This window comes from Mustela nigripes, chromosome 8 (genome assembly GCF_022355385.1).
Source record: "Mustela nigripes isolate SB6536 chromosome 8, MUSNIG.SB6536, whole genome shotgun sequence".
NCBI lineage: Eukaryota > Metazoa > Chordata > Mammalia > Carnivora > Mustelidae > Mustela > Mustela nigripes.
Window position 1 is genome coordinate 13,572,886 of NC_081564.1, and position 14,020 is coordinate 13,586,905.

At 49.0% G+C, this 14,020-nt stretch overlaps 1 protein-coding gene across 5 annotated transcripts in view; it reads right to left on the reverse strand.

The window, feature by feature from the left end:
* Window positions 1–14,020, reverse strand: part of KSR2 (kinase suppressor of ras 2) — a 403,625-nt gene that overhangs the window by 72,236 nt on the left and 317,369 nt on the right. For 3 of the 5 annotated variants that reach the window (XM_059408527.1, XM_059408526.1, XM_059408525.1), the window contains 3 exons: window positions 12,039–12,157; window positions 11,333–11,392; window positions 2,660–2,828 (listed from right to left, as the gene is read on the reverse strand). In XM_059408527.1, the coding sequence (XP_059264510.1) occupies window positions 2,660–2,828; window positions 11,333–11,392; window positions 12,039–12,157 (348 nt within the window). The remainder of the gene's footprint in view (window positions 1–2,659; window positions 2,829–11,332; window positions 11,393–12,038; window positions 12,158–14,020) is intronic. The other 2 variants (XM_059408528.1, XM_059408529.1) reach the window with 1 other exon arrangement.

Sequence of the window (14,020 nt, forward strand, 5' to 3'; positions counted from 1 at the left end):
ATCCTTATGCACTGATCCCTGTGCCCTATGCAAATATAATCTGTATATAGAGTCTTAGAAGTGATATTGCTGGTCCGAGGAATGTACATATAAAACTTTGATAGACAATGCAAAATTACCTTCTCAGAAGGTTGAATTCAATCCCTACTCCTAACAGCAGGGTATATGAGGATTTCATCTTTATTTCCAGAATTCTGATAAGGGCCTTATGAATTAGCAGTGATGGTGGGAAATGCCAAAAATGGTAGCCATGGTGTTTTTTGTTTGTTTTGTCTTTTTTTTTTTTTTTTTTTTTTTTGAGAGAGAGAGAGAGCAGAGGAGGGGTAGAGGGAGAGGGAGAATCGTAAGTAGGCTCCATGCCCAGCCATGAAGCCTGATGTGGGGCTCGATCTCATGACCCTGAGATCACAACCTGAGCCAAAATCAAGAGTCAGGTGTTCAACCAACTGAGCCACCCAGGGGCCCCAGCATTTGTTAAGATCTTCAGGGAGACAGGCACTCTGCTCCGCTCTGGATATGTACGACAGGTTTAGGTCTTCAGTGATTCTGTGAAGTAGATAATACTATTATTATCCCCATTTTACAGAGGAGGAAACAGAGGCTCAGAGTGGTAACTGATTTGCTCGGCAAGATGCAGGTATGAAGTAGCAGAGCAGGCATTTGAACCCCAAACAGCCCAGCCCCAGAGCTCAGACTCTTAACTAAATTGCCTTCACTCAGAGCACCACTCAGCCCACTCCCTAGATGTCACTGTTATGAGACACTCCAGAGGATGTGCAGATCCACACAGGCAGGCGAGTAGCCAATCAGGGAGGACCCTGCCTTGGGGAACCCAAACGAAGGAATGAAGCAGCTCAGGGAGACAGCGATCACCCCTGGTCAACGAGGTGTCTTGTCTAAAGATGCCAGCAGAGTCTTTGAGGGGCAGAAAGAGTTGTGGTATTCAGACACACGCTGCTCCCTTAAGAGGTCCTTTCTCAGCCCCTGGTCATCAAGCAAGCAGCGAACAGTTTCAGGGACAGTACCCTAAAGTCAGTGACCAGGGGTGGGGTCGAGCAGCTCTAAGAAAGCACCCAGACACCCACTTCCCCTCAGATTTGCGGGGGGCGGGGGTCATGAAGTGTCCATTCACCCCGTTCCAGGGAAGTGGAAATGGACCACCACGGAGGTGGGAGTGGGAGCCCCAGCCTGTGGACAAAATGGGCAGTTTTGGCCTCATTGACTCGGGGAAGCACACGCCGAGATGATTCCAGCTGTTGGCTCACGTTACGGTCCTGGGTGGCTGCCAACTAAGTGGCCTTCACATCAGACAGATACAAGACTACCTCAGACTTGAACTTCACAAAAAATCCCCATATTGTCAAGACTTCAAAATGTGCCTTATTCCTATGAACATAGCCCCAGATCAAAACAGTGTTGGCAGGCAACAGCTTGTCCTTAAATCAGTAGTAGTATCAGGGTGCTGCCTAGGTGTGCGAGTGGGCCCCCTCTGGCCTACCCACCATTCACTCGTGGCTGATTGGGTTTGGAAGTGTGACCCGTGCCTGAGAACCTTTTCCTCCCCCTGCACGAAGCTCGCTGGCTCAAAGGGAAATCAGCCCCCAGATCAGCACTGTCCAGTGGGACTTTTTGTGATGATAAAAATATTCTGTATTCTGCACTGGCCAATATGGCAGCCACCAGCCCCAAGAGGCTAATGAGTAATCAAAATGTGGCTAATGTAGCTGAAAAATTAAAACTTTAATTATATTTACTTTTAATTCATTTTGGTTTAAATAGGCACATGTGGCTATGGGGCACCATATTGAACAACAGAGATCTAGATTCTGGTTCCCATTGGCCAACCCAGACCTCATCCCACCAGCCTCCTTCCTGCAAATATGGCCAAGTTAGAAAGTCTTAAGGGCCCTAGAAAAGGTAGTGAGCTGGGCCTGGACTTCAGAAGATGGGGGTGTACTCTTAGATCTAGCCCAACTGAGCAGAGAGAGATCCCTTAAGTCTAATGACAAAAGAGGCCAAGAAGCCAAACATCTCATGAGTGGCTTTTCCAGTATCTTATAACCCCATGCATGGTCTCAGGTCAGCAGCCAGGTGCCTTGGAATTTGTGGACTGGAAGAACCTTCCAGATCCTCTCATCCATCTGTATCCTTTCAAAGGTGGGAAAGCTCAAGTCAGAGGTCACATGGCATGAACACGGCAGAACCGGATACTGAATCCAGGACCCCAGCTGTTCATTCCGAGCCCTATCCTGACAGCTGGAGTAAGTCTCCGTCTGAATGCAGCCCTACCCAGCTGCGAGTCCAGGATCCTGAGGCCAATTTCAAGCTATTTAGCTCATGAGACAACTGCCAGCTTGAGTGGAGCCCCTCCCACCCCGCCCCATGACTGACCTAGCTGGAGACACTGGGTTGCTGTTGACCCAAAGTCCCTTGACCTCTCTGAGCCTCAGTATCCTCACCTGTAAAATGGAGCCAAGAAGGCTTACTTCATGGCTACCCTAAAGATCAAATAAGGTAATAATGTGGTGACTGCCCCGCCTATGGGAAGACTCAGCCGCATGCCTTCAACCCTTTGCCTTTAAGCATGGACCGACCCAGACACAGCTCTGGTTCGAGCCCAACCCTTCCTCCCAGCACAACATCCCAAGTGCAGAGGTACCTGGCAGGTTGAAGTTCTTCTGCTGCCTCGTGCACTGTGGGGAGGGGTGCAGGGGAGAAGGCGGCGTGGCGCTGGGAGGGAGGGGCGGTGCTGGCGAGGAGGGCGTGGAGGATGTTGTAGATGAGGGATTGCTGCTCGAGTCTGGCTGGTAAGGGACAGGGATGTGGTCCTGCAGAAAGAAAACAGGGCAGGGACCAGGGGGAGACAGAGAAGCAGAGACACTGCAGTGAGAGTGGGCGAGCAGGAAGGAACCCACGCCGGCATCCTTAGCCGCTTCCCTTAGCCGCCAGACCCTTCCCACCAGCTTCATCATCCCCACCCACCAGCTAGTTGCATCCAGCTGTGGAAGGAACAGTTCCTGGCATCAATTTCCCACCCGCTGCCTGGACTCCAGAGCGAAAGGTTACCACGTAATGAAAGGCACGTAGGTGACAGCCATGCTCTCTGTGCCTTTCGATTTGGGAAAGCCCCACGCCAAGGTGCCCAGAGTGCTCTTCCCATCCTAACACCTCTCCTCCTGAGTGTTTATTAAAGAATCAACAGCCTGACAGCTCCAGAGAGGGCGCGAGAGCGAGCCTTCAGCTTCTTCCCTCCCATCTCATTTGGAGGCGCCACTGCCTCTCCTGGAGCCCGAGCTGGCTCTAAGTGAACATGAGGACATAATCGAAGTGTGCAACCTCAGAATGGTCCCTCGCTGGGGGGTGGGCAGCGATCGGGAGCAGTGTCCCCCACAAGCCCTGGCCCTTGGGAAACTCAGAATGTGACCTTCTTTGGAAAAAGGTCTTTGCGGATGTAATTAAAGATCTCAAGAGATCATTCTCGATGAAGGTGCTCCCTAAATCCAATGTCAAGTGTCCCTATAAGAAATGGGGACTCCCTCCTGCACAGAGGGAAAGGCCACATGAAGACAGACGTACAGATCACACTGCCACGACTCTAAGCCAAGCCACGACTAGGATGGCCAGAGCCACCAGAGGTTAGGAGGGAGGCATGGAATGGATTTTCGCTCAGAGCCTCCAAAAGGAACCATCCCTACTAACACCTTGATTTCAGACTCCTGGTCCCCAGAACTGGGAGAGAAAAAATATTTGTTGTTCTAGCTCCCCAGTTTGTGGTTAGTTGTTATGGCAACCACAGGAGACTGAGCCCTGCAGAGGCCGCCGAGTCAGGCAAACCCAGACTCACAGTTCCCACAGCCACGCCCACCCACCCCCCTCCCCGCATCTGGGACCAAATGCTTAACCTCTCTCTCTGGTCCTCAGTTCTGCCCACTGTAAAATGAGAGTACCAGCAAACCTCAGTGCCCCGTAAAAGTGATTCCTGCCTCTCAAAGCCGGAGGAACATTGCCTGCCCCCTCACAGGACGCCCGTCACCTAGTCCCTGCATTACTGAGGTCCATCGCTCCGATGGGCTACGGTGCCTGAGGATGGTTTTGTGCAAGCCCCTTATTTGACAATGGGTATGTTTACCTGCCAAACTCCAGAGTCAGCATAATAAATACCAACCAGCATGGGCCGGGGGAGGGGGGGTGCCGGAGGAAAGGGGTAGCAGGCACTCTCTGTCTGGCTGCCCAACAGATGGCTGTGCTGTGCATGTCACCCTCCCAGAACACACACACTCCTGCTGCCTCCAAGTAAGCTCACTTCGGTGAGCTCCAGCCTCTCCTCGTCCCTTACATGGGCTAAGAACCCCCACCGGCTGGGTCTACTATGTTTAGATGTGCTTACCCATGCACCTACGCCCCTGGCATTGGGCCGAGGCCCTTGGCTGTCAGTAAATGGGAGCAATTATGTTGGTGACACAATCTGCAATGAAACTTCTTATCCGGGATACCTGTGGATTCACAGGCGGTTTTAAGAAGTAGCAGCAATCTCGCGCATCCTTACCCGGTTTTCTTTGATAGTTCTGTCTTGTAAAATTACAGCATAGTATCCCAATGCAGACATTGCGTGGATACAGCCACGAAAGAGAACATTTCCACCACCATGGGGATCCCTCACATGGCCCTTTCATGGCGACCCCCACCTCCCTCTCTGTCCCTCCCATCTGGAACCTTAAGACACAACTAATCTGGTCTCCGTTTCTATTATTTTGTCATTTCAGGAACGCTATTAGGCAGAATCATACAGTAGGCAAACTTTCCGGATTGGCTTTTTCTTTTTTCCACCCAGAAAGAATTCTCTGGAGATTTCTCCAAGCTGTTGAGTGTATCAATGGTTTGTTCCTTTTAATCTCTGAGCAGTGTTCCATGACATGGATGTATCCCAGCGTGTTTGACCGTTCAGTCACTGAAGGACAGCTAGGTTGTTTCTCCTCCAGGGCTACTGTGGATAAAGCTGCTGTTAACATTCGTGTACAGGTTTTGTATGCACAACAGTGTTTATTTCTCTGGGATAAATACCCAGGAGTGCAACTTCTGAACAGCATGATAATTGCATGTTTAATTTTTAAAGAAAATGCAAATATTGTTCTTTGGAGCAGCTACACCATTTTATACTAACAATGTATGAGTGATTTTCTCTGCCTCCCAACCAGTGTTTGGTGTTATCACTAAGTTTTACTTTAGCCATTCTGATAGGAATGCCATGATATTTCACTGTGGTTTTAATTTGCATTTTCCTAATGGCTAATGATATTGAACATCTTTTCATGTGTTCACTTGCCATCTGTATATCCTCTTTGGTCTTGATTATTATTAACTATATAATGAGCCTTGAAATCAGGCAAACTGATTCCTCCTACTTCATTCTTTTCCAAAATTGTTTTTCAGCTATTCAAGTTCCTTTGCTTTTTCATATAACTTTTAGAATAATCTTGTCTTTATCTATTAAAAAAATCTTGCTTGGATTTTGATAGGAATCGGATACCGATTTTAAGGAGAACTGATATCTTAACTATGTTGCATCTTCCAATCCATGAACATAGTATGTGTATTGGTTTCTGAATTAGAAAAGTAGGAACAAGGGTTTATGTTTTTTGCCCATGTCGAGAAGTTTTTGCCCATTATTTCTTGGGGAACTTTTCAGCTCTGACCTCTTCCTCCTCTCCTTCCAGGACTCTGATGACACCAGTGTTATACCTTTTATCGTTGTCCAAAGGGTCCCTGAGGCTCTACTCATTATTTTTTTTTAATCCATTGTCTAATTTCTACTGCTCTATCTTCAAGCTCACATACTCTTTCCTCTGCCCCTCCATTCTGTCACTGAGTCTCTCCACTGAGTTTTTAATGTTAATGAATAAATTTCCTAGTTGTATGTTCTAAATTTTTCATAGGTCCTGCTTTATAACTTCTACTTATTTGCTGAGACTACTTCTTTGCAGCAATTTCCTATTTTTTCCATTTGTTTCAAGATTGTTCATAATCACTTATTTTTGAAACATTTTTGATTGCTCTAACAATCTTTGTCAGGTAATTCCAAAATCTCACTTGTCTCATCTATTGACTGTCTTTTTTCATTCAGTTTGTGATCTTTCTGGCTCTTGGTGTGACAAGTGATTTTTCATTGAAGCCTGGACACCTGTGTATTACATTGTGAGACTCTGGGTCTTACTGAAACCTTTAGCTTCAGCTGGCTTCCTGTGACACTGCCCTAGCAGGGAAGAGGGCATGTGCTGCGTTGTTACTGCTGAGTAGGGCAGATACCTAGGCTCTCTGCCTCTGTTGGCACCTGAGAGCAGCAGGGTTCCTCCTGTTACTGGATGGGAGTGGGAATTCCAGCTCCTTCATAGGCCTCCACTGATACTTCTTTTGGGAGAAGTAGGAGTGCCTCATCACCACTCCCCATGTAATCACTGACACCAAAGAAAGGGGGAATAGCCTCATTAATGATGGCTGCTGGGAGAAGTCCTGACTCTTGACCAGGCCACCACAGACGTTAACTCATTAGGAAGGGGTACTGCATTATTGCTAAGTGAGGAGCTCACAGTCCCCAACACAAACCAGGCCACTTCACATCTTCAAGGCTTGGGACATGCTGTTATTTCTACTAGGAATATCTGTCTAGCCCTAGTCTGCCTATAAGACAGAGCTCACCCCTTCCATCCACTGAGAAGTTCCCCCAACCCCTGCTCTACCAGGTAAAGCCCATCATTCACTCCTAGTGTTAGTTCTGCATTATTCCCTCAGCTTCAGCTCTTGCTTCTACCCAGTCACTTCTCAGCCTACTTGTTTGTCTCATCCTCTAGGCTAGGAGCTCCCTATTCTCAGCACTTAGAAACACACCAGGCACACTGTGGTCCTTCCATTGGATGGAAGGACCAACAATGAAGGAAATGATGAAGCCAAAATGAAGGAAAACAAGAAACAAATGAAAAGAGGAGGGTTGGAGGGATGAAGAGAAGGAGAGAGGGATGGAGGCAAAAGATCTATCTCATTTGACTAGACTGTGTCTTATCCATCTTTGAATCTGCAGAACTTAGCACAGGAATAAAAACGTAAGAGATATCAATAAGTGTTATATGAATGAGTGAGTTAATGGGAAAGAGGAAGAAATGGAAGGCGAGATAAAGGGAGGGAGGGGAGAAGGAATTGTGTTCATAGAGAAAGGAATTATCTCTACGTCCTTGAGGGTAGAATTAGGTTTTCCTCATCTTTGTAGCTCAGGACTGTTGTGAATACAGAAAATCATCCCAAGAGAGCACTGCATATGGTGCCCACATTCTTTGGCCAAATTGCTACAATAGGAGGGGAAATTCCTTCTGGTCAGACCCAGGTCTATGGCCCAATGGGACCAGCAATTAGTTGCATTCCAAACTCTACCAGATCATTCTGGGAAGGGCTAGTGGCATAATTCCTCTTTCTGAGCACAGTTAAGATGCAGAAACATCTTTCAGAGACCTCCCAGTCCAACCCCTTATTCTGTAAATGGGGACACTAAGACTCAGAGAGCAGGAGTGACTTGCTGGAGTCATATAGAGAGTTGGTGGCCCAGGTCCTAATCTCCACCCCAGCAGCAGAAACACAATATTGTGCCAAGTCACAAGAAATTCACAGTTGACTCAGGAATCAAACCGAAGCATGCTCATCTCCCAGGTTCCCATTTCGCCCAGTTGTGCACTGGTCTGGACATGGTGGTGATGGTAACTGCCTCTCTCATGGACTTTTCCTAAGAAAACTGTCCCTACCCTCCAACCCAATAGATGGTGCTGAATAGACAGTCCTAAACAGCCATACTTGTCTTGTGACCTTCAGAGCCCACCCCCAGTGCAAGACCACAGGTCAGAACAAGATGGCAGCTGGCTCATGACTATAATATGGAATGAAAAGATGAGCTGGTCGACAGGAAGAATGGCAAACAGCATTAGGAGCACAAGCAGAGAGAAGATGAGGTATGAGGTTCAAAGCGAACAGAAGAGCCACAATAGGCCAGAAAACAAATAAGCCAAGGTTATAAGGAGTAGAAACTATATGGTGGCTGAAGCAAAGACACAGAGAGAGGAAGGTAGAGGATGAGGAAACCAGTCAACAGCAACAGACTAGAGCAGACCACAAAGAGTAGCTGAGTCAATGTCGTGATGGGAGAACAGAACAATGATTCATGGTCTTGCTGTAGGTCCAAGGAGCTGGCCTGAGCCCAAGACCAGCTGAAAAGGACAAGCCGGCGTGCAGCTGCTCCAAATAGTATCATGGCAGCAGGCAGACCTGCAGCCTTGGACACCACTGCAGATGGGGTTTGGATGCCTTGATGTGGAAGCGTGAGTGCTGTAGACTGCTCCCCCAAGGAGGTGGCAGAGGCGGCTGTTTCTCCCCCTCCTCTGCTGGCTCCTCCACCATCTCCTGCTCCTCTTCCTCTTTTCCTTCCTCTTCCCTTCTTCTTCCTCCTCCTTCTGTCCCTCTTCCCCCTCCTCATTCTCTAGTCTTCATCATCAAGCCATTCTAGGCCCTGAGTAGCCAGTGTTGGAGTAAGTAATTTACGGGTACCATTGCATCTAATAATTTCCACGATCCCAATCACACCTGCTATATTCCTGCCTCTTTTTTTTTTTTTTTAAGATTTTATTTATTTATTTGACAGACAGAGATCACAAGTAGACAGAGAGGCAGGCAGAGAGAGAAAGGGGGAGGGGGAAGCAGGCTCACCGCTGGGCAGAGAGCCCGATGCGGAGTTTCATCCCAGGACCCTGAGATCATGACCTGAGCCGAAGGCAGAGGCTTTAACCTACTGAGCCACACAGGCGCCCCCATCCTGCCTCTTTAATAGGGATTGGGGATTGGAGGTGGGAGCCAAGGCAGAGAGAACTTGCTATGACCACTTAGTCAATGAAGAAACAAAGTTCCAAGCCCAGGCCTTCTGACTCCAAAATGCAACACTAAGTATTCTGCTGGAAGAAAAAGCTAGGCTTTTTGTGAACCTGGATTGACTGAGCCAGACAGGAGAGGAGACAGAGCAATGAAAAGGAAGTCTTCAGACCAAATTGGCTCAGATATCTGTTGCACTAACCACATCATTGCCTGACAAAAAGAATCTGTGTGAAGCCAGTGAGAAGAGAAAGAGAGGAAAAAATAACCTAGCTCTGCGATAGATCCTGCCCACCTTCAAGTCGAAGCTGCTTTCTAAATAGAGGTTAATTTATTTCTCTTATCAAATTCTCCTGCTGGCAGACAAGCAGAACGATGTCGTAGTCACTGATCTATCTGACCTGCATTTCTGTCCCATCTGATCGAGAGGCTCATGGTGCCTACAAAGCCAGAGGGGAAGGTCTCGAGATGGCTCTGAGCAGCCTGCCCCCTAAGATGTGACAAAGAAAAGGACGGGTTACAGACATGCACAGTTACTTCTCAAGAGCTGAGCAGTGCGAGTCAGAGCAACCCCGGAGTGGGGATCCCTTCTAGAGACCTGTATGTATCCTTTGCAAATAACAAAGAAGCAGCAGACCCCACCTGACATTTGGATTGGAAGCCCAAGCCTGAATCTGATAATGTTATCTAGAATATCCCGGGCACTTACCAAGTGCCAGGAACCTTACTACATCTTTTTATGCTGATTTCTCATTTCATCCCGAAAACAACTCTCTGAGGTCAGGACTCCTCCTAGCCACCATGGATACTTTGTTTTTTATTTTTTAAAGATTTTACTTATTTATTTGAGAGAGAGTGAGTGAGTACGAGCAGGGGGAAGGGCTCAGGGAGAGAGACAGAGAGAGAAGCAGGCTCCCCGCTGAGCAGGAAGCCTGATGTGGGGCTCCAACCCAGGACGCTGAGATCATGACCTGAGCTAAAGGCAGATGCTTAAATGATGAAGCCACCCAGGCACCCCATCACGGACACTTTAACACATGGCCTCAAATTCCTTGGGCTCCTCCCATCGATAGGTGGGATCTATGCCTCTTCCCCTTGAATCTGAGTGGGAGCGTGACAGCCCCCATCAGTATGGTGTATACATGTATATACCAACCCTTGGCTAAGGACAAATCAAGACAGTGCGCTGGCTGTTATCGTGCTAGGTTATAAAAGCCCCAGTAGGCTGAAACACTTGTTCTTTGGGCCCTCACCTGCCATGGAGGAGACCCACTACCCTGCAGCTGCTCAACTGTGAGGAAGTTCAAACCATAAGGCAAGTCCCTATATAGAAGCTCCCACTGAGTCTCCGCTGAACCCTGCCTCTGATGCATCCCATTCCAAACTCCCGAAGCAGGCTCTAGACCTGGGGTTGGCAAACTTTTCCCTGAAACGGCCAAATGGTAAATATTTTAGGCTTTGTAAGTCACGTGGTCTCTGCTGGACCCACTCAATTCCAGCTTGTAACGTGAAAGCCGCCATAGACAATATGGGCATGGCTCTTTCCAAAATAACTCTAGTCACAAAAACAGGTGCAGGTGCTGGGCTGGTTTGGCCTGTAAGCCATAGTTTGCCAATCTCTGTTCTAGAAGATTCCGGCCCCTAGCTGTTTGGGTTTTCCCAGGTGAATCCTTGAACATCATGAAGCAGAGCCCAGCCATCCCCACTGTACCCTGTCCTAATTCCTGGCCCTCAGACTCCACAAGCATCATTAAAAGGCTTTGGTACACCAGTAAGTTTGAGGAGCTTTGTTGTATAGCAGTAGATAACCGGAATACACCCATTTCACACATGGGAAAACTGAGGCCGAGAAAAATGAGTGGTTTGCCCAGAGTCTCACAGCTAGTACGTGGGGAGAAGCCAAGGTTGACTGCAAGGTTTGCCTGACTTCAGAGGCCAAGCTCTCAACCATTCAGATGATGTCACAAGGAACCAGATGGTGAATGACTGAGAGCTAGTAGCAAAAACGGTGGGTGATAGCGCGCTCGAGAGAGAACATATGGGCTCTGGTGGGGAGGCATGCAAAGGGAGGTCCGAGATGGAGCAAGAGGCCAAATTACTCATGGCCTTACAGGCTGCGTAAGGAGCTCTTTGTCTTCTATATACAGTAGAAAGCCACTGTATGGTTTTTAAGCAGAGGAGGACAGGATTCAAATTACATTCATTAGGAATTACTCTGGCTGCCGCGTGGAGGGTGGGCGGGGGAGGGGCGGACGCTTTCTCCAGCTGAGGCAGAGAAGCCAGGCTGAGCCTTGCCAGGGAGAGATCACTCAGCCATCTCGATGTTCCTCTGGGTTCTGAACACAGGTGGTGACTTCCCACATGCTTGGGTTGATTTATACTTTATGCACCTCCCACACAATGCACAAAAGCATTGGGGAGCTTGAAAACTCACCTGTTGGCATGTGCAGCCTTTGCTTCCTACCGTAAGGCTGCAGGTCTCCCTGGGACAGTTCTGATGCAGTCCAACCAACAGACCAAACACAGGATGTGGAAATCACACCGGAAATTTCCATGCCACGGTGGAGAGAAAGATGCACAGAGAGGCTCATTGCTGACCACCCTGTGAGGAGCAGCCGGAAGCCAACCAAACTGGCCAAGGCTCAGAGCTTTGGGCCCCCCCACTTATCCATCCACAGAGTCTCCAACAGGAGCTCAGAAATAGACCCCCCACCCCCAATCTCTTGGTGGTCTGACTCAGCAGCTGTGTCAGCCCAGAACCATCTGCGAAATTAATCCTGGCAGATGGCTGAACATCTCACAGAGCAAAGAGGGCAGGCCTGGACCACTCAGGAACCTGCTCAGGCTCTCCTGCTCTCCCTACTGCCCCCTCCTCGACAGACTCATTCATTCTCACCTCTGTGTGCCCTCTTTCAAAACCAGACAGATTTCCGGCGCACTGAATCTCCACTGATGGCTGGACGGCCCCCAAACTTTACTTGCACAAACAGCAAGGAAGGAGGAGAACCCAGGTGGGCTGGGAGGTGCGGGTTCCCAGAGTCATCTGCATAAGCCCCGCCCCTGCCCTGCCCCCACCCCCTCACCCCTCCTGGCAGCTGCCGGCCCCAGCATGTACCCTAGGGACAGGACCCCAGCCTCACCTTGCTGATTTTGTTGGTTTTGGGGAGCGTCTGGCTGATGTGCAGGTCCGAATACCGGGGTGGCTTTCTTAGAGGGTTGTTGATGTCACACGGGACGGACTCTGTTCGGACTAACCTTGCTGGATCCGTAGGGGTAAAAACAGCAAGTTGGGAGTTTAAGTACCACTTTGGTTTTAAAAGGTTTGGCCAGGGGAGCATAGCTCCGACCCCACCCCGAAGGCCCGCCCCCACTCCCCCACCAGGAGCAAGAGGGAGTTCTCCAAAAATGATAATTGTCCTGTCATGGTAGTAAGATCAGGTGTTCTCCGGTTTCTAAAATCTTTATATTGTCGATAAATGACTTGTCCATTAGAAATTTTAATAATAAAACTGAAACTATCAGGTTGTTTTCGACATCGTAATGGTCTCACACTGGGGTTCATTTCAGACTTGACCCTCCTTTGAAATACAAGAGGTTCCTGATTCCTTAGGGTCTGCAATCAACAGACAAGCTCAGAATGGTCACCTGTCCCTGGCCCCATCTAACTTTTGTGTTGGGATCGTCCTTTGCTACTTGTGGGTTTCCTCAGGCCTGAGCAGTCTGGTGTATGTCAAAACACTTCTGTCGTAAACACATTTGTCGTAAACCAGGCCACCAGGATCCCTGAAAGGAAGGCTTAGTATGTCCAGACCTCCCAGCCACACAAGAAGCTGGGCTCACAGCTGGTGCTAAATAAATGCTTCCTGATCCAAACCACACTATCCAGGCTCCTCCTCGAGTTACCCCTCTGTTATTCTGACTTCTTATGGGGCCTCTGGGAGCGGCTGATTGAGCAGTTCAAATTCAAATTCGATGCCTGGCAGTGTTACTTTTTTGCTGTTTTTATTGTATGGGGTGTGGGGCATTGGTGGAAAAGTTAAAGCTTTGCACTGACCTGGGGATTTAATTTCTCTGCTTAGCCTGAGCTGCCATCTCCATGGAAACCAACTATATTTTAAACTTCCTATCAACAGGGGTGTGGGGGGGGGGGTGTGGTGAGGAGGAAGCAAGAACCTGGGGGACTTCTGGAAAGATCCATGGCTCTTGCATGTACAGGCACCTGTTGCCTTGGAGTGAAGGGGGCACGGCCAGGAAGGCGGGTCGGGGGGAGGGAGCCCTTCCTCGGATGTCAGCCTCTGAAAGCCAGTCCCCATGCAGCAGGCTGGTTCTGGTCTGCACATGGAAGCTGGGCTCCAACAGAGTCCACGACAAAGAGGAATTTCTCCAGTGACGCTGACCCAAGACTAGGGCTCGAGAGCTGTTGAGAATTCACGTTTAAAAATAGCCTCGTTGAGTGTATACAGTTGTGCAAGGAACAGATGGTTCTTGATTAGGATGTGGGTGGAAAGGGGCAAAGAGCTGAAGATTTTTCCTTTACTCGCAATTTCCCTCCTCGTGGAAGTAAGCAACGCAAAGATCACGGACAACCAACAGCCCGTGGGCTTCGGAACACATCCCAGGACTTTGGGCGGCACTCTGCTTCCATCTTTACCTTTCCCTTGGGTTCACTCTAAAACGGCATGGATTCCCCAGAGCCTACACTGACTAAGGCCAGGGGAGCTGCGAGGGACACAGTGGGGACCAGAAGGGACTCTGTCCCAGATCAGCAGGTGGTATATGCAATGTTGGCTCCATGGCTCCATCCAGCCTATTAGAAGGAGGGTGATGGGGAACTGGCCAGTGAGAATTTTTAAATAGTTAATAAGTTGTGAGCGTCTTCATACAACTATTTGGGTTTTTCGTGGAACTGCGAAAAAATGCAGAGCAGGTCCACGTTGCCTCCATCACTGCTGGAACAGCTGTCCTCTCTAGACGGCCCCTGGGTGCCCTCTCCACTGTGCATGGTTTCACATGGCCACCCTCTCTCTTTTCCGATCCTTGCTTGGCTGTGCTGGCCCCTGTGTTGGCGATGTCTATTCTAGGGCCTTGCTTCTTAACTTTAAGGTGGCAGAGAGCTGCCCGA